General features: G+C 37.4%; 2 protein-coding genes across 2 annotated transcripts; one reads left to right on the forward strand and one right to left on the reverse strand.

Moving 5' to 3' along the window:
• Positions 1 to 1,452: 1,452 nt before the first annotated feature.
• Positions 1,453 to 5,619, reverse strand: LOC103410922 (transcription initiation factor IIA subunit 2). Its single transcript, XM_008349574.4, has 4 exons — positions 5,407 to 5,619; positions 5,137 to 5,274; positions 4,982 to 5,032; positions 1,453 to 1,792 (listed from the first exon to the last, which is right to left on the reverse strand). The coding sequence occupies exons 2-4, from the start codon at positions 5,263 to 5,265 to the stop codon at positions 1,652 to 1,654; spliced, it is 321 nt and encodes a 106-aa protein (XP_008347796.1). The 5' UTR covers positions 5,266 to 5,274; positions 5,407 to 5,619; the 3' UTR covers positions 1,453 to 1,651.
• A 1,848-nt stretch (positions 5,620 to 7,467) lies between these two features.
• LOC103441733 (probable protein phosphatase 2C 51) lies at positions 7,468 to 9,997 on the forward strand. Its single transcript, XM_008380432.4, is given in 7 exon segments — positions 7,468 to 7,855; positions 8,130 to 8,352; positions 8,520 to 8,625; positions 8,741 to 8,882; positions 9,100 to 9,364; positions 9,497 to 9,562; positions 9,564 to 9,997. Coding segments are annotated over 7 exon segments (1,359 nt in total). The 5' UTR covers positions 7,468 to 7,578; the 3' UTR covers positions 9,844 to 9,997.
• The last annotated feature ends 7,355 nt before the right edge of the window (positions 9,998 to 17,352 follow it).

Here is a 17,352-nt window from a genome sequence, read left to right on the forward strand (position 1 = left end):
TTTATACACGTCAAATAAGTCCATGCGTCATCTGCTCCTTTGCGTAGATAATATGATTTGTTCCAAAAAAAAATAATAATGTATTTCTGGTGAAATTTGGATTGATTCTGGTTCTAATCGGGTTCGATCGGGTAATTTTTAACTGAAAACAGCCCAACAGAATTCAACATCCGAATTAAACACAAGTGGTAGATTACGATAGTAGTTATGATCTTTTTTTAATTCACTGCGTCCCGGACACAAGCACCTGTATTCTTTTTTATTTCGCATCGTTAAACTATTTTGTATAAAACTTGTGTCTTTATTAGAAGTTTGCAGCTCTAGTGGTCAAGAACGTTTTATCTTTGTATTGGATATCTTTTTGAGACCTTATTTTGAACGCCAATATGTGGCTCGTTTAGGAAGTGTTTTTAAATAAATGAAAGTACTTTTAGAAAGTGATTTCTCCAATAAGCACTAGTTATGTGCTTCTTGCATGAAGTACCTTAAGTGGTTTTCTAAGATTAACTTGCATTTTACTAAGGGAGTTTTAACAAAAAGTCCACGGTACTGTTCACTTTAACGAAAAACTATATTTTTACACTAAAAAGTCAATTCTAGTACTATTCACTTTACCTTTTATTTTATCTTTATCGTTAAAACTCAAAATTTTCAAGCTCTTTTCATTAGTTTTCCTTTTTACTAAAAATTAGTTTTAAAACATTTATCTAAAAAAACTTTCAGTTATTTAAAATTACTTCTCAAAGGAATCAATAATATACAATAAACTAGCCTTTTGACGTACCGACTTCGGTTCCGAATATTGATAAAGACTGGTAGCCCTCACAAATGACATGCAAATGAGAAAATCGGTAGTGATAGTGGTCCTAGTAATTGCAAAGGAATAAATTCCAAATGGAGGTATATTTCTTACGAGGGTTTGTTGAGTTCTTTCAGCTCATGATGAGTTAGGAATTATAGTTTTAGAGGAATAGATAGTGGGCCTAACGTGTGCGACTGAAAAGAAAAGAGATAAGCAGTGTATTTCTTGTTCTTCTTTCAGATTTTTCATCATTATGACAAAATCATTCGTTGTACTCATTATTGATATAGTGAAAGATTATAATTACTGCCCTGTGAACCATGTTAATTCTCAGTGTTGATTTGTATTGGTTATTTGTTTTCGATTTCCGAAATTTGTTCTATTTTTCCTAAACACGATATTCACAACAGGGTTGACAAAACATGCTGCCTAAAATAATACTACCTTCTTCTTTTTAGGAACCCTTCTCATAAATAGTAGTACTTGTGTGAATATGTCCATAACAATACAAGCATCGAACTCTTCGATCTCCGGCGAGTTTCATCTTCTCAAAACAACAATAGAACTTGGAACGAAGATAAGCATCAAACTCTTCGATCTCCGGCGAGTTTCATCTTCTCAAAACAACAATAGAACTTGGAACGAAGATATATGAGCAAGCACACAACATCCTCAGTGTAACCATAAATAAGTATAGTTGTCAAAATGGAGGGCTTTTACAATTTATGTTCAATCTCCTATAGGTTCCAGTTCCTGCAGATAACCGGATTAACCGCTACATTTTCCTCACCCTCCATAGCAACAGATTACTAAATTCTTATTTAACGTTACCACCGTCAGTTTGGCATCTCATTGTGTCAGCAGCTTTGAGTCACATGCCACTATTTTAACACGGCCAACGTTTTCCTGGCTATCCTCGTTCTTGAACAAAGCATCCTGTAAGATGAAGGTCCAAACGTTGTCGCAGAATCTATAGGTGTGCAAATGTCCCTGTGGAGGAAACAAACTTCGTCAGAAATAGTTTGGATTTCACACTCGTATCTGTAACCTGTATTTATTTTGTGCAACGCGGTAGAAATATGAGATACAAACAAGAGTTGCAGTACGCGGGCAGGAAAGAAGAACAGCAGAATGGCAATCAGATCAAGAAAGAAAAATGTCACACAACCAGTTGATAGCAGACTGCAATTTCCATCAAATCAAGAAGGAATCATGTCTCCAAAGGCCAAAAGCATACAAAAACGACTATCAATACTTACAGAAATAATTTTGGCATATCAAACCCATTAACCATAATGCCATGTCCTAATATAGTATTGGATCTAAGTAAAAATAAAAAAATATGTGGCACACTACCTAATACTAGATAAAGGACTTACACCCGTATCAGAATCTACCACTTTAAAAAGTATCCAAGAGAGAATCACTTTAAAAAGTATCCAAGATATATTATGACAAGGTAGTATCTATAAAAGATTATAAAGCAATAAGTTAGTATTGTTTAGTATTAAATGAACTGCTGACCCACATAACCCCTTGGCAGGCAAAGAAGTTGCCGAACTACTGCTATTATCATACTAAGGACCAATCCCTATGTGCGGACAAGCTCCCCAAGTGTAGGAACTTGCTAATTGTCCAAATGACATTTGTTCTAACTGCCATTAATAAATTGGTTTCTATACCATCAATGTCAAGCTTTTGTAGCATAATACATGGAGCAGTGACTGTTGACACAATTACTCAAGCAAAATACGAAGTTGGTGTTCTAGAACACATTTTGGCCTTTATACTACTAATTTAAAGCTTGTGTAGCCAAGCTAGATCAGTTATTGTTGACCCAATACTTTCGAAACAAAACCTTATTTTTTATTGCAAATCAAACACTTGAGATTTGAAGACTCCCATAAACCCAACACAGACACATGCCTTCAAGCAGCACATTCATTTAATACACTAGATTTGTTCGAATATAAATTACATATCAGTAAAAAAAAAAAAATTGGTGGCATGTTAATTTATTAAGTAAATGGAACCATAATCCAATGCTAGATTTAATAGTATGCATGCATGGAACATTCACTATAAGACTATAGCTCAGGGGATCTACAAACACACGAAAGCGTCAATTGTTTACATGACTCAATCTTGAAATAGGCCTCATGAGTACATATGCGCCTTGGGCCCACCATTACACTTACTGTTTCTTAAGTTAATGGAAGCAAGTCAAACAAGAGAAACAATAAAGGACAAATACAAACAACCATTAGTGTTCTTTTATGTTTGTTTTTTGACTTCATAGATATTCATTTGTTTATTCATCATCTATTATCTAGAGGTCGCACTTGGTGCGATGGCAAGTGCCTTCGCCCATGAGCGGTAGGTCTCGGGTTCGAGACTTGGGAGCAGCCTCTCCATAAATGGGGGTAAGGCTAGCCGACATTCACCTCTCCCAGACCCTGCGTAAAGCGGGAGCCTTGTGCACTGGGTACGACCTACGACCTATTCATCATCTATTATCTAGAGGGGAAAAAAAGATCACACTGGACTTGTAAATACAAACAAAATAAATAAAGCACCCCTTGTTGAATGAACAAACAACCAGTGGCGATAGCGAGACTTGAGATATAGTTTAAGGACCTCCTAAAAATAGTTCCAAATAATCTAGAATCTCCCTAAATTTATTTCTTGTCAGGTTCCTATTGTCTTAAACAATTATCAAGATGTTTTGAAATTCAGATGTAAACTTCGTATTAAACCATCAGCTTTTTATGCCTAAGATCTGAATGGTCATAAAGTAAGCCAATCCTATTTTCATGAGAAACATTAAAAAGAAACGCTAAGGGGACTCTCAAAAGTGGGGCTCTCCATGGAATGTCTACCACCTCATGTTTTTGGAACAATGTTTTATAATGTTGGCACGGGTATTAACGAATGAAGAAATTTCGAACAAAAGGAACACTGTGAGGTGCAGAGAGTCCATGGAGAGTCCCCACTTTGACAAAGTCTCCTTAGCATTTCTCAACACTAAAATACTATTGAGGATGAGAAAGAAAACAGAGAAAAAGACAAACGAAGTTTCCCTTCATTTGTTCATCAATGCCCAATAAACAATGCAGAAAGTAATATCACAAATATTACAACTCATCCATAATTCCCATCTAATCAAGATGAGTCAAACTAAAAGGCAGACCTAAGATTTCTCAAAATCTGATGCCCATAAGCATGCCCCAGTCTGCCCAACTGATTCGTAACACGTGGCAATAAACATGCCAAAACTTCATCCAATTGATTCATTACGTGATATCCTTACCTTGTAGAAGAAGCCCCGAAAAACAATGAAAATGTAAAAGAAAAGAGAAAAGGCAATGCCTCCCATGATTATTTTGTTGTGTAGACCACAGGCGTAAAAGATGTAACAAGGAGAGATGCCAAAGCATACAATTATATAACTAGTCAAGATTTTTCATGAAAGGAGGGTGTCATACAGAATGATACAAACAAGCACAGGGAAAACTAAGGCCAAAAATATAGCCACAGCAGCATCAGTCCTGCATCATATTCTTATAATTTCGCATCAACAATAAAATGAGACGTTTAACACACCAAAGGCACCAGAGAAGAGATAAAATTTTGAACAATGCAGATAAACACCAAAGGTTCTCATGCTTATCTCAAAAGACACGGATCATTTCAAAGTCAATGTCAACTCTCTATCTCCCCTTTTAAACAGCAACTAATACTCACGGTGGTTGACCCATTTTAGTGTTGGGCCAAAAAAAAAAAAAACCAAAGCTTTTTCTCCCCCAAATGCATTTGGTAAAACACCTGCGGGCTGCTGTAGGCACACCGTGTTTCGTTACATACTCTAATTTGCAAAAACTTCAACTTTAATAGTAACAAACCAGCAAAAGATACACTTTAATAACACGAACAAGTATGATAGAAAGAAATGGGACGACATAATCACCCGAAGATTCAGTTCAGTACTACATAAGCCTAACTGTTCTAAGGCAAATTCACTCAAAAACATAATCATTGCCACTCGGCTTTCGCAACACCCACGTTTAGAGTATCAAAGATCTAAACAAGCAAAACAAAGCCCCTCCATTTAGAGACAAAGCCCACAACTTGGCCTGAAGCAAAACCCAGAAATACAAAAAGTTAAAGGAAGAAAAATACCTTGATGGTGACCTTGCTCTTCACTTGGGTTTCAAGGGCTTCAGTCATCGACTATCCACAACCCACAAACCCATCAAGAAGGTATAAAAAATAATTAAACAAACAAAATACATCAAATTCTAAATAAACAGAAAATCAAAAGATAATATTAATACCTTGTCGAACTGAGTGAGAACTTGAATAGCGAGGTCGGGACTGAGAGTCCCGCTCTGAACCATCTCGTCCAGAGTCTCCGTCAAACACATTCCGATTGTCGACCTCCTGTACAGCTCAAACGTCGCCATCTACTCGATCTGCAGCATCAACATATGCACAAACAAAACCAAATCTCAGAGCCGCGGAATCCAATTCCCGGGAAAACAATTGCGAGACCAAGTGTGTGAATTCGTGAGAGGAGTTGAAATCGAGAGAGGAATTGGAGTTACAGGGATTGGGGGCGACGCTGTGGAAGAGTTTATCGGGTTTGCGCTGTGGAGTTTCTTCGCCCTCTCGCTCTCTCTCTGTGAACGTTGATTCTTCGCGAGGCGCAGAAATTTGGGGCTTTTTATACCTAGCTGTCGAAGCAGCCAGGTATATATAGTCGCGAGGGATTGGGGTGGATGCAATGACCATTATACCCCTCAAGTCAGAGTTTATTTCTTCAAAAAAAACTTAAATACCGGTATCTAGTTAATTTTTTGATTAAAAATATAATAACTTTAATGAACAACTCTCACTAGTATTTACTTTAAGGAAAAATCATATTTTTACACTAAAAAGTCAATCTTAGTACTATTTATTTTACCCTTTATTTTATTATTATCGTTAAAACTCAAAATTTTCAAACACTTTTTATTAGTTTTTCATAAAAATATTGAAACTCGTGGATGACGAGTTCTTACATGATTGAGTTTACTATTTATACTTGAGTTTATGTTTAATAGAATTAGAAACTGTTCATATGTAATGTATGTGTTGAGTAAGTTCTTATAGAGATAAATGATGAAGAGAAATTGAGATTAAGATAACTTACGAAGTTGCAAGTGTAAGGTCGTAAGATTTAATATAGCGAGATCAGTACGAGGTCATACCCACAATGATTGATTATCCTTTCTTGTCAATTACCTTCTTTAACTGCCAAACTCTAAACACTAACTAGAATAAACAAATAACAGACTGAAAACGAGATCCTAAAGTTGGCTTGAAGAAAAAATTTAAAATAGCGAATAAAGTAATAAAAAAACAAAGTTCATTGCAATGACGAAATACTGTAGAGTTTTGGAAATCAGTTTTTGAGATTGGGAAACGACTTCACCATAACAATCCAATTCTGAAAGTTCTAGGATGGTATCAATCTAAACCTAGGGGGTGAAAGGTTCAAACTTAAAGTCTTTTCCAAAATGTATTATGCAAACTAAATCCTACACAATATAATTAACAAAAATATAAATAAAAAAGACAAAACCCTACTAGAAAAATCATCGGGCTCCCAAGTTAGAATAAACACTAAGATAAATGAACCATGGAAGGACTTACAATACTCATCTTACTATACACTCAACTAGAAGACAGTTTTGTCTCTGTCTTTCCTGCTCGATCTCTCTTTAGTTGAATGGAAGTGGCATGACACTAACGCGGTCGTCATACACCTTCTCCTCAATCACTAACTCTGTCATTAAGCATAAAGTTTAAATTTGAAAGCTTAAATGACACTTTGATTTCTTTCTTTCTTCTTTTTTTTTTTTCATCTGAAATGTCAAATTTAAATTATTACTTAATGTATTACTTTTCATAATTGTATTTTAGAACAAATAATAATAATAATAATGATAAAAAACAATTATTAATCACTAAAAATAGATTTGAAGTTGTTGTCAAATTTGTCAACAACCGCCTTTACTGTCAATCCACATTATGCTACATAGGAATTGGCATGTTATTGGTGATGTGGACATTTTGATTCCTCATTTGAAAATGCTCTAATCACAAAAGCTTCAAATCCAGTCATCAAATAACTTAGAAAGATTTTGTATGTCAAATATGCACAATGACATCTTACCTAGAATTTGATATCTTCTTTGAAATGCTTAATAATATAATCATCAACAACTACGTCATATGATTTACAAAATTCAGCTTAAAATTTTCATCCCCTAACATTACCCTAAATGATATAGAGCTTGTTTGGATATACTTTTAAAATGACTAAAAACGATTTTGGTGAAAATATTTTTGAAAATAATACTTAGTAAAAATGTTAGTAAATTATAGAAAAAAACTTAAAATGCTTCCTAGGAGAAGCACATAAATAATACTTCTTGTAGAAAGCACTTAAAATACTTTTGAAATCCAAAATATTTTCTCTTAAAAACGCTTTCATTTATTTTAAAAATATATATATACGAGCCCATAGGCTACAGTTCCCATGTCAGCTTGTCATAACAGACTCGCTTTTTGTTGCAAACATTTTCGAGAGAGAGAGAGAGAGAAAAAAAAGAATAATAAAAGAAAGAGAAAACCGAGCGCTACTCGGAAACTCTTAAACGCGTATATATAAGGGAATTTGAGAAAGGATGGGAAGCGACGGTGGAAGAGGAAGAGAATAGCAGCAGGAGACAATGGAGTGCTCCGGAGTCCTCCACCTAATCGTACTGGGATTACTATTCGCTGGCCTTCCGACACTCTCCTACGGAAGAGAATCGTCGTCGACATGCTTGACCCTGTACGAACATGGTGGCGCTCCGGCGGTTTTTGAATCCCCAGAATGCCGTCAATTGAAGCATTCCGACGACTCCCAACGCACGTCGCTTTGTCAAATGGCCATGCTTCAAGGTCAAAGAAAGTACTTAGAGGATCGCACTCTCTGCGCTCTCGACGTTCGCATTCTCTTTCCTGGTCCCCCCTCCTCTCTCTCTCTCTCTCTCCCCTTCTCTCTCTCTCTTATATGTATATATTCTCTATATAATTAGGGTTTTTCTGTAATCGTCTGAAGCTCTTGGATTATGATGCAGTTGGTGTATGCTAATTTTTGGCTGGCTTAACGGCCAACTAATTAACTTAATTTAGTATTAATCCATGTTATGAGAACGCTGATACATATATACACACACATATGTATATATATTGAAGAATTGAAGAGTATAATGTGATGGTTTGGATGGAGGTGCAGGTAGAGTAGGGATTATGGAGGAGGTTAGAGTTGGAATTGCTGCTATTTTTGATGGTCATAATGGTGCTGAAGCTAGTGATATGGCTTCCAAGCTTTTCTTGGAGTACTTCGTTTTGCATACCTACTTTCTCCTCGATGCATCGCTTTCCGCTGAGTCATCTGGAACACCAACATTGCAAAATTGGCATGGCTTACTCGATCGGCGCCAATTGGATATTGCAAGGTTCTATTTCTAAATTGTCATATAAATAATTACTCTGTATATAGCTACTATTAAGTTATTTACTGGTTCTTGATTGATGATAATTGCTGGTGTCTCCGTTTCATGGTAGCAAGTTATTGGATTTAGAAATAGTGATAATTATGCATAGTTCATTAATGAATTCTCAGGTTTAAGCATTCGTTGCAAGCAAACTTTGACCATTCTTTTCGTTTCGACATCTTGAAAGAAGCACTGTTGAGGGCAGTTCACGATATTGATGCAAAGTTTTCTAAGGTATATATATCTCTCTTCTAATTGTTTTTTCTCTGCTTTCCTTGAAATTGGTCTGCATATATAGTGTTTCATGTTCTTACTATTGTATTGAGGTTCCTGCTGTTCATTTTTTAAGGCTGCATTTATGGAGAATCTAAATTCCGGTTCTACTGCCACAATTATACTACTTTTGGATGGTCAAATCTTAGTTGCCAATATTGGAGACTCAAAGGCCTTTTTGTGCTCGGAAAAATTTCAAACTCCTGCAGAGGCTAAAGGTACTTTTCTTTCTTTTTTCGATGTAAAGGCGCATCTCTTTTAGGTAACATGGTTTATTGGGAACTTTATGTGATGTTTCTTCTCTCTCGCTCTCTTAAAATCATGTATTTTTCTGCATGCATGTATGGATCATTGAGCGTGAGACTATTTAGTTTATATGTGGAAAGATTAAAAGCACGAAAGAGGTTAACCTTTTGATGTTTGTGGTTATTGCAGCTGCATATTTAAGATTGTACATGGAGGAAAGGCGTAATGGTGTTGTCTCACATCGAAGGCGCAATAAAAACTTTGAATTAGCTCCCACGGATGAGTTGGTGCATTTATCTGTTAAGGAATTGACAAGAGATCATCATCCGGACAGAGACGATGAAAAACGTAGGGTGGAAAGTGCTGGTGGAAATGTTTTTGAATGGGCTGGTGTGCCTCGAGTAAATGGTCAGCTGGATGTTACCCGATCTATTGGCGACATCTCCTTTAAAAGGTAAGAAGTTAAAGAATAATAGGATTATTTTTAAAGTTTGCATTCCTTCTTTTCTTGCTATTGATCGAACAATGAAATCAAAAGATGTTTTGACATGTAAAAATAATTTAAGTTCCTCTTGCCTGTCATCAGTTTTGGCGTTGTATCAGAACCGGAGTGGACAGATTGGCAACCCCTGACTGTAAATGATACATATCTTGGCTACATCTGACGAAGTTTTTGAGAAGCAGAGCTTGCAGGATGTTTGCGATCTTTTGTGGGAAGCACGAAGTCATCATCCTACGAAATTGGAGCTCTCTTCGGTAGGTTCAGACTCATTAGCTGACCGCATTGTAAGTACTGCATTTGAAAAGGGCAGTATGGATAATATGGCAGCTGTTGTAGTTCCATTGGCATCTTCTGGTTTTTCTCAACCGGAGCCATTGCTACGTGTTTTCTCATTTGCAGCTAACAACTCTTCTTTAGTTCGTACAGGGTAGATCTGTTATATGTTTTGCATTCTTTCGCAACTCGCTTGTTTTTCTCTCATACAAGAAAATATGTCAATCAAATGTAAATACGCTAGACATGACTTATACAAAACATTTTTTTGTGATTGATTCGACTGTTAAGATTCAGCTAGCGCTAAATCATCTGGAGCTTTACTATAAACTTTGATTGGCTATTTTTATTTTTGACAAGATTATTTAGCTTCGATAACATGCTTAGTACATACATGTTTCAAGCGAAGATGAAGCATGAAGATCATTTATGTGTATGATCGACCAACATAACGGTATGCACAGTCGTGAAATCTGTGTAGAGCGAAATCCAAGACCGACTTAGCTCTACGCAAATTTTAGTCGTGGACGGAACTTCATTGATTGAGCTCGCCTTTGTAACATGTGATCTTCTTGTTGCTTCTACTTGTTAGTTGTGACTTGTATGGCAAGGCAAGCTTGTGAAGTTGCTGCTTGTTAAAACATGTGTTTTCTATGTGTTTAAATTTATCAAGATAGTATATGAACTTAAAATCCCTTACTTATAATTAAGAAAAAATTTCACTAATAAGTAGCATTAAAATGATAATTAAAAATGCTAAAAAAATAATAAATTATTATTAAGGAAAACTAATGAAAATGACTTAAAAACTTTGCGTTTTAAAGAAAATGACAAAATAAAGGGTAAAGTGAATAGTACCAGGACTGACTTTTTAGTGTAAAAATATGGTTTTTTTGTTAAAGTGAACCGTACCGGGAGCTTTTCGTTAAAGCTCCCTTATTATTATTTATTATTATTATTATTATTTGTTACTCCAAAAATATTACGATAAAGATATAATAACTTACTGAAATTATACAGCCAACAAAATTTGTGTTTCCTATGTTTGTTTAAATTTATTACCTCTGATCGTTTTTGGACTCGAGTAATACAAGGAGATCATCTATTTAAACCATATTTTGTAAAATGTTTTGGCCGCCAAAATTTGTGCTGAATTTTGTTTCTAATTGAGATAACTTCTTGAAAAGTTTTATCATGTTTTTTAGTTTTTCTTTCTTTTCATTGTTCCTTTTATGTAAAAGAAAATGCCTTGAATAAACGCATTATTTTTCTAAAAGCTATACAATGACATGGTACAGGACATTTTTTTTCACTTTTTACCCCAAATTTAAGATCTCCACGTCATTTCCCAAAATCCTCCAATTGATGATGTGTTTTTGTTTATCGCAACGAAGTATTTATACTTAGAGGCAAGAGTCTAACATGAATAAATTAGTTTCAAACTTGTTATCCATGATAGCATCTAAACTTAAAATCTCTTACTTATAACTAAGAATAAATTAGTTTCAAATTTGTTATCTATGATAAGTAAAAATGTTAAAAAATGATTTATTTGTTGTAGGCCTATTTAACTGAGCTATTCTAAGGGAATATAGAGAGGGAGGCTGGTGGTAGTGAGAGAGAGAAGAGAGAGATTTAATTGTGAGGATTGTTGTATCACCCCTGTTGTGCCTTTATTTATTGTAGTATGAAAGGTAAAATCCTTACCTTTTTTAGGATTACAACTCTTAATAGGTAATAAACTCCTAATAGAAATATAAGAGATGTTCCTAGATCCACTAGGATTTACACAATCACATTCTTATTCTAAATATGACTGCAACACTCTCCATTGAGTGTGTAAATACTCAAACAAACATCACATCAGATCTTTAGCAGATGAGGTAGAACAGTTGATGAAGTCGGCGACATAATGGGTGAATGTGAGTCTCAAATTTAAAGAAAGTGTGCATTGGTAGTAAAACTCACAAACCTCGCTATGGTAAAACCTAAGATAGGTGAAAACCCATAGATTAAGGAGAAAAGTGAGAAGTATGCATGATGTCTAAAACAAACGTCAAACATGACGGAAGTAGTGAACTCAACGGAATATGATCATCCCAGGATGGGTGCCTCATCAAAACCTCGTTAGGTAGCAAAAACTCAGTGGAAAAAATGCTCATAATCATAGGAAAAAGAGTACATTAAGATTAAGTGAGTATGTTTCAGGATAATCCCCATGAGTTAGACATAACTTTCAAATAAGAGAACTACAAGCGATTCAATTAAGATAATTTACGCACATCGATTCCTTGGACGAGCTTCTGAAAAGTAGACTTGGGCAATGACTTGGTGAAGAGATCGGCTAAGTTGTCTTGGGAACATATTTGCTTGACTTTAATGTTTTGATGCTGTTGTTGTTGGTGGTGAGAATAAAATAACTTTGGCGCTATGTGCTTGGTGTTGTCTCCCTTGATGTATCCCTTTTTTAAATGCTCGATACATGCTACATTATCTTCAAAGATCATCGTAGGAAGGTTAACGACAGAAGTAAGACCGCTAGTGCTTCGAATATGTTCCATAGCTACTCTCAACCAAAAGTACTCATGCGATGCTTCATACAAGGCGAGAATCTCAGCATGGTTCGAAAAAGTCGCAACTAGTGTTTGCTTGGTAGACCTCCAAGATATATCAGTGTCTCCAATGGTAAAGACATAGCTCATTTGAGAACGTGCCTTATGGGGGTCAGACAGATATCCAACATCTGCATAACCAACAAGGCGGGAATCAATCTAAGAACCGAGGGGGCAACAACACTCGAAGATTCACGGATATAGAACAAGCCCAAATCCGTCGTACCCTTAAGGTAGGGAAAATGTCTTTAACACCATTCCAGTGTCTGCGTGTGGGTGTATTGATGTATCTAGCCAAAAGATTAACAACGAAGAAGATGTCGAGTTTAGTGCATTGAGCCAAGTACAATAAAGCCCCAATGCACTTAGGTATGGAACTTTGGATTCCAAAATCTCTTCCTCATCCTCTTTTGGACGAAAGGGATCTCGTTGAGTATCTAAAGTCCGAATGACCATAGGTGTACTCGAAGGCTTCGTTTTATCCTTATTAAAACGTCGCAACACTTTTTGGGTGTGGTTCGATTGATGTACTATGATTCTATCCAAACAATACTCAATCTCCAGGCCGAGACAGTATCGAGTTTTCCCAAGATCTTTCATCTCAAATTTTGATTTCAAGTGCGCAACAATTTCCTCAAGCTCTGCAGAAGTTTCGATGAGGTTCATGTCGTTGACATAAACTGCAATGATTGCAAATTTGGAATGTGACTTCCTTATGAACACGTATGGGCATAATTTGTTGTTCACATAACCCTGCATTGTTAAATATTCACTCAGACGGTTATACCACATCCGCCCGGATTATTTCAATTTGTAGAGTGATCTCCTCATCTAATCGAGAGAGTGTTCCGTGGTCTAGAACTATTTAAACTAGTCAATGGAAGTCTTTCTAGAACTTTCATGTAGATTTCCGTATCTAGATCCCTATAGAGATACGTGGTTACCATGTCCATAAGCTGCATATTCATTTTTTTAGAAACTACCAAACTGATTAGGTAGCAAAACGTTATGACGTCCATTACGGGGGAATACATCTCCTCGTAATCAATCCCAAGGCCCTGAGAGAAGCCTTGGGCTACGAAGCGTGCTTTGTATCACACTATTTCATTCTTTTCATTACGCTTCCTCACGAAAACCCACTTGTAGCTAACAGGCTTTATACGTGGTGGTGTAGGAACAATAAGTCCAAACATTTTACATTTCGCGAGGGAATCAAGTTCGACCTGAAGTGCTTGTTTCTAGTTTGACCAATCCGTTCTACGTTGGCATTCATCAATAGAATGTGGTTCAATGTCATCGCTAAGCATGATGTCAGTAGCTACTGTGTACATAAATGCATCATCGACTATCATCTCATTTCGATTCCAAACCTCATCCAATACTGCGTAGTGGACTGAAATCTCACGATTTTTAGGATGCCGGTTTGTCTCGTCTAAGACATCACCGTAATCTAGAATAACCTCATGTGTTAGAATAGATGAGTGAGTGATGATTGGATTCAAACTAGGGTCACTAGTTGGTGCCGATTTCCTCTTCCGAGGTTGTGAATCCTTTGAACCTGGGGGTCTGTCACGCTTCAAGGTCGGAGCAGATGATTGGCTAATCGTCAATGTACCATGCTGGGAAGTTGTAGTTTCCCTACCTTCAGAGACAATCTAGCCTTCCCAGGCGGTATTGTGACGTATGTGGGGTACATATATCCTTGCAGGTGCGTTTGCAGCGGGTATATATGATATTGTCACCTTTGCTAGATCATTAAAATCATCTGGCATGAGCAATGCTCTGAAGATCTATAATTCATCGCACCTCAGTTTCAGACTGGGTAATGTGGTGATCTAAATGAGACATAATGGGAGTATACCATGACAATTCGCGGCGTTCTCTAAAAACGTTAGCATGTTTATCTTCCCCTAACGACGAGAAGACTGTCTCATGAAAGTGACAATCCGTAAAATGTGCGGTAAAGAGATCTCCTGTCAAGGGTTCTAAATAGCGAACAATTGATGGTGAATCATAACCAACATAGATTCCCATTTTTCTCTGATGACCCATTTTGGTACATAGTGGCAGCGTTATTGGCACATAAACTATGCACCCAAGTATACGTAAACGCGAGACATTAGACTCGTATTCAATAACCAACTGTAACGGTGAATGAGGTTGGGTAGTGGTGGGCCTCAGGCGGACCAGCATAGCTGCATGCAATATTACATAACCCTATGCAGACACCGGTAGTTTGGTTCGCATAACCAAAGTCTGAGCTATCAATTAAAGGCGCGTTATGAAAGTTTCTGCCATGCCGTTTTGGGTGTGAACATGGGGTACAAGATGTTCCACATCAATCTTTACTGACATGCAATAATCGTCAAAAGTCTGTGACGTAAATTATCTAGCGCTATCCAGTTGAATAGACTTGATCGGATAATCAGGGTGGTGAGCCATTAGCTTAATAATTTGTGCTAGGAGTTTCGCAAATGAAGCATGGCATGTGGACAAAGGCAAACATGTGACCATCGTGTCGATGCATCAACCAACACTATAAAGTATCTAAATGATCCGCATGTTAGTTGGATAGGTCCATAAATATCCCCTTGAATCCTCTGAAAAAAACTTTGGGGGGTTGTGAATAATCTTTGTAATTAAGGATTCAATATTCAAACTTCCCTAAAGAACACGCTTTGCATGGCGGGAATCCAACATAGGGAGGTAAATGATACTCATGCGATGATTTGAAGATACGGTGCATCATGTCAAATCCGGGATGTTCCATGCGGCCATGCTAAAGCAGCAAAGTGCTCTGGAACTCAGGCATAGGGCCGGCCACATGGTGGGCTTATATGCCGCGAATGGTTGTGATGTACAACCCATTCGGGAGACGTTCCAACTTCTCGTGAATATGTTTCTGGTCATATTCGTAAGAAGTGATACAAAGAAATTCAAAACCATTATCTTCAGTAGTTTCAATATGATATTGATTATCTCAAATCTCTAAAACTCAGTAATGTTCTTCCTAAACGTGGAGAATAGAGGGCCTCTTTAATGGTTAAGACAATACCAATAGACAACATGATACAAGTCTTTCTGTATCCTTCAATCATGTTAGATGGGTCTGAAAGAGTTGTTAGAGGTGCTTTCTTTGGTATAAAGTTAGTAAAAGAGTGTCGCTCACGTAATGGTGTGCATGGAAGCACTATCAGCCAAACAATTAACTTCCCCACTAGACATACCTAGAAATAAATTGATTGAATTGGTCACATGTATAAATATAATTCCATTCATTCAATTAAGCAATTCAAGAAATAATATCCATAAAATAACAATCCATAATTCAAAACAAACCAAAACGAAACAAATTATTCCAAATACTTAGAAAAAATTGTTCAAAATTAAAAGTAAATTACAAAAAAAAAAACTACCTCAACTATGGGTCGAACCACAATTTCATACCTCATGTTTAAAAAATGACAAAGTCATACCTCATCTTACGAATTTGTTTCAATGTCATACCTCCGTTAGTTTTTTTGTTAAGTTTTCTGTTAAATGCTGACGTGACGTAAGATGGGCCTTACTCTTTAATCCAAATGCTTTAAAAAATTAAATCATAAATTTATTTAAATATTTTAATTAAAAAAATGGGACCCACCCCTACAAACTCATCTTGCTCACCAAATTAATCTTCGTAACCAAACATCCACAATCTCTATCTAATTTCAAACAGAAAACCCCAATTCCCCCCAAACCCTAACCCTAAATTTCAAATTAACCTCAATCACCCCCACATCAATGTCTACACCACCATTGCCATCGCCCACATCCTCCGCTAAGAAGCCTTAGCCAATACCATGGACCCAAGAGGAGACAGTACAGCTAAGGAGAGTCCAACAGAACTCGAGTCAGTGGGAATATTTGGTGGTGATCACAGCGACTAGGTGCAGCTACGAGTACAATGAGCCCTCGAAATCCACACGATGTGTTGCCGTAAGATGAAGAAGCTCCTGTAGAGACATCGCACTATAGAAAATCTTCGTCCTGCTATGTGATGGCATTTTTTTCAATGACTCGCTCTGCAGCGGAGCATCCTTGGGTGGGTCTAGAAAGAACCTTTCAAAGATTTTCAACCTCGCTTCCCACATCGCATTTGTAATCGGCGACTAGTACATTCTCGGCCAGAGGCTAATAGGCATTCGGGTAGAACCGTTAGGCCCATCTTGGGCCGAATATGGGTTTTCAAAAAGGGAAGAGAGAATGGCGACGACGGGAATGGTAGTGGGTGAATTGGGAGTTGCAAGAGAGGAAGAGAGTGAGTGAGGAAGAAAGTTTACCAAGGACCAGGAAAGGAAGAGAGTGAGTGAGTGAATGAGAAAGAGTGTTTTCCCAAGGACTGGGAAGAGACAATGGCGGTGGGTTTTGTTGTTAAGGGTTGCGGGGGAAAATTGTAGAGAAAAAAAAGAAGAGGATTTTGGAACAAAAAAAGGGACAAATGTCACATCTCGGCCTGGGCTTGACTCCGCCGTAGCACGATATTGTCCGCTTTAGGTCCCAACTACGCCTTCACGGTTTTGTTTCTAGGAACCCACATGAGAACTTCCTAGTGGGTCACCCATCATGGGATTGCTCTCGCGCGAACTCGCTTAACTTCGGAGTTCCGATGGAACCCGAAGCCAGTGAGCTCCCAAAATGTCTCGTGCTAGGTAGAGATTGTCATAACTCGGCCTGGGCCCCTACCATATCCCGAGCTCGATTCCGTCGTAGCACGTTATTGTCTGCTTTGGACCCCAACCACACTGTCATGGTTTTGTTTCTGGGAACTCACACGAGAACTTCCTAATGGGTCATTCATCATGGGATTGCTCTCGCGCGAACTAGCTTAACTTCGGTGTTCCGATGGAACCCGAAGCCAGTGAGCTTCCAAAAGGCTTCGTGCTAGGTAAAGATGGGAATATACATATAAGGCTTACAGGACCCTCACCCCTGGGCGATCATGTAAACCTTATATGTATATTCCCATTTTTGACACACCTTGACCCGGAATGTCCACTAGGACTCCGAATTGAG

Source organism: Malus domestica, chromosome 08 (genome assembly GCF_042453785.1).
Source record: "Malus domestica chromosome 08, GDT2T_hap1".
NCBI lineage: Eukaryota > Viridiplantae > Streptophyta > Magnoliopsida > Rosales > Rosaceae > Malus > Malus domestica.

Coding starts and splice junctions, on each gene's coding strand:
- LOC103410922 (XM_008349574.4), bottom strand. CDS start 5,265: ATGGCGACGTTTGAGCTGTACAGGAGGTCGACAATCGGAATGTGTTTG. Junction 5,033..5,136: donor TTCTCACTCAGTTCGACAAG/GTATTAATATTA, acceptor GGTTGTGGATAG/TCGATGACTGAAGCCCTTGA. Junction 1,793..4,981: donor AGAGCAAGGTCACCATCAAG/GTATTTTTCTTC, acceptor TTTCCTCCACAG/GGACATTTGCACACCTATAG.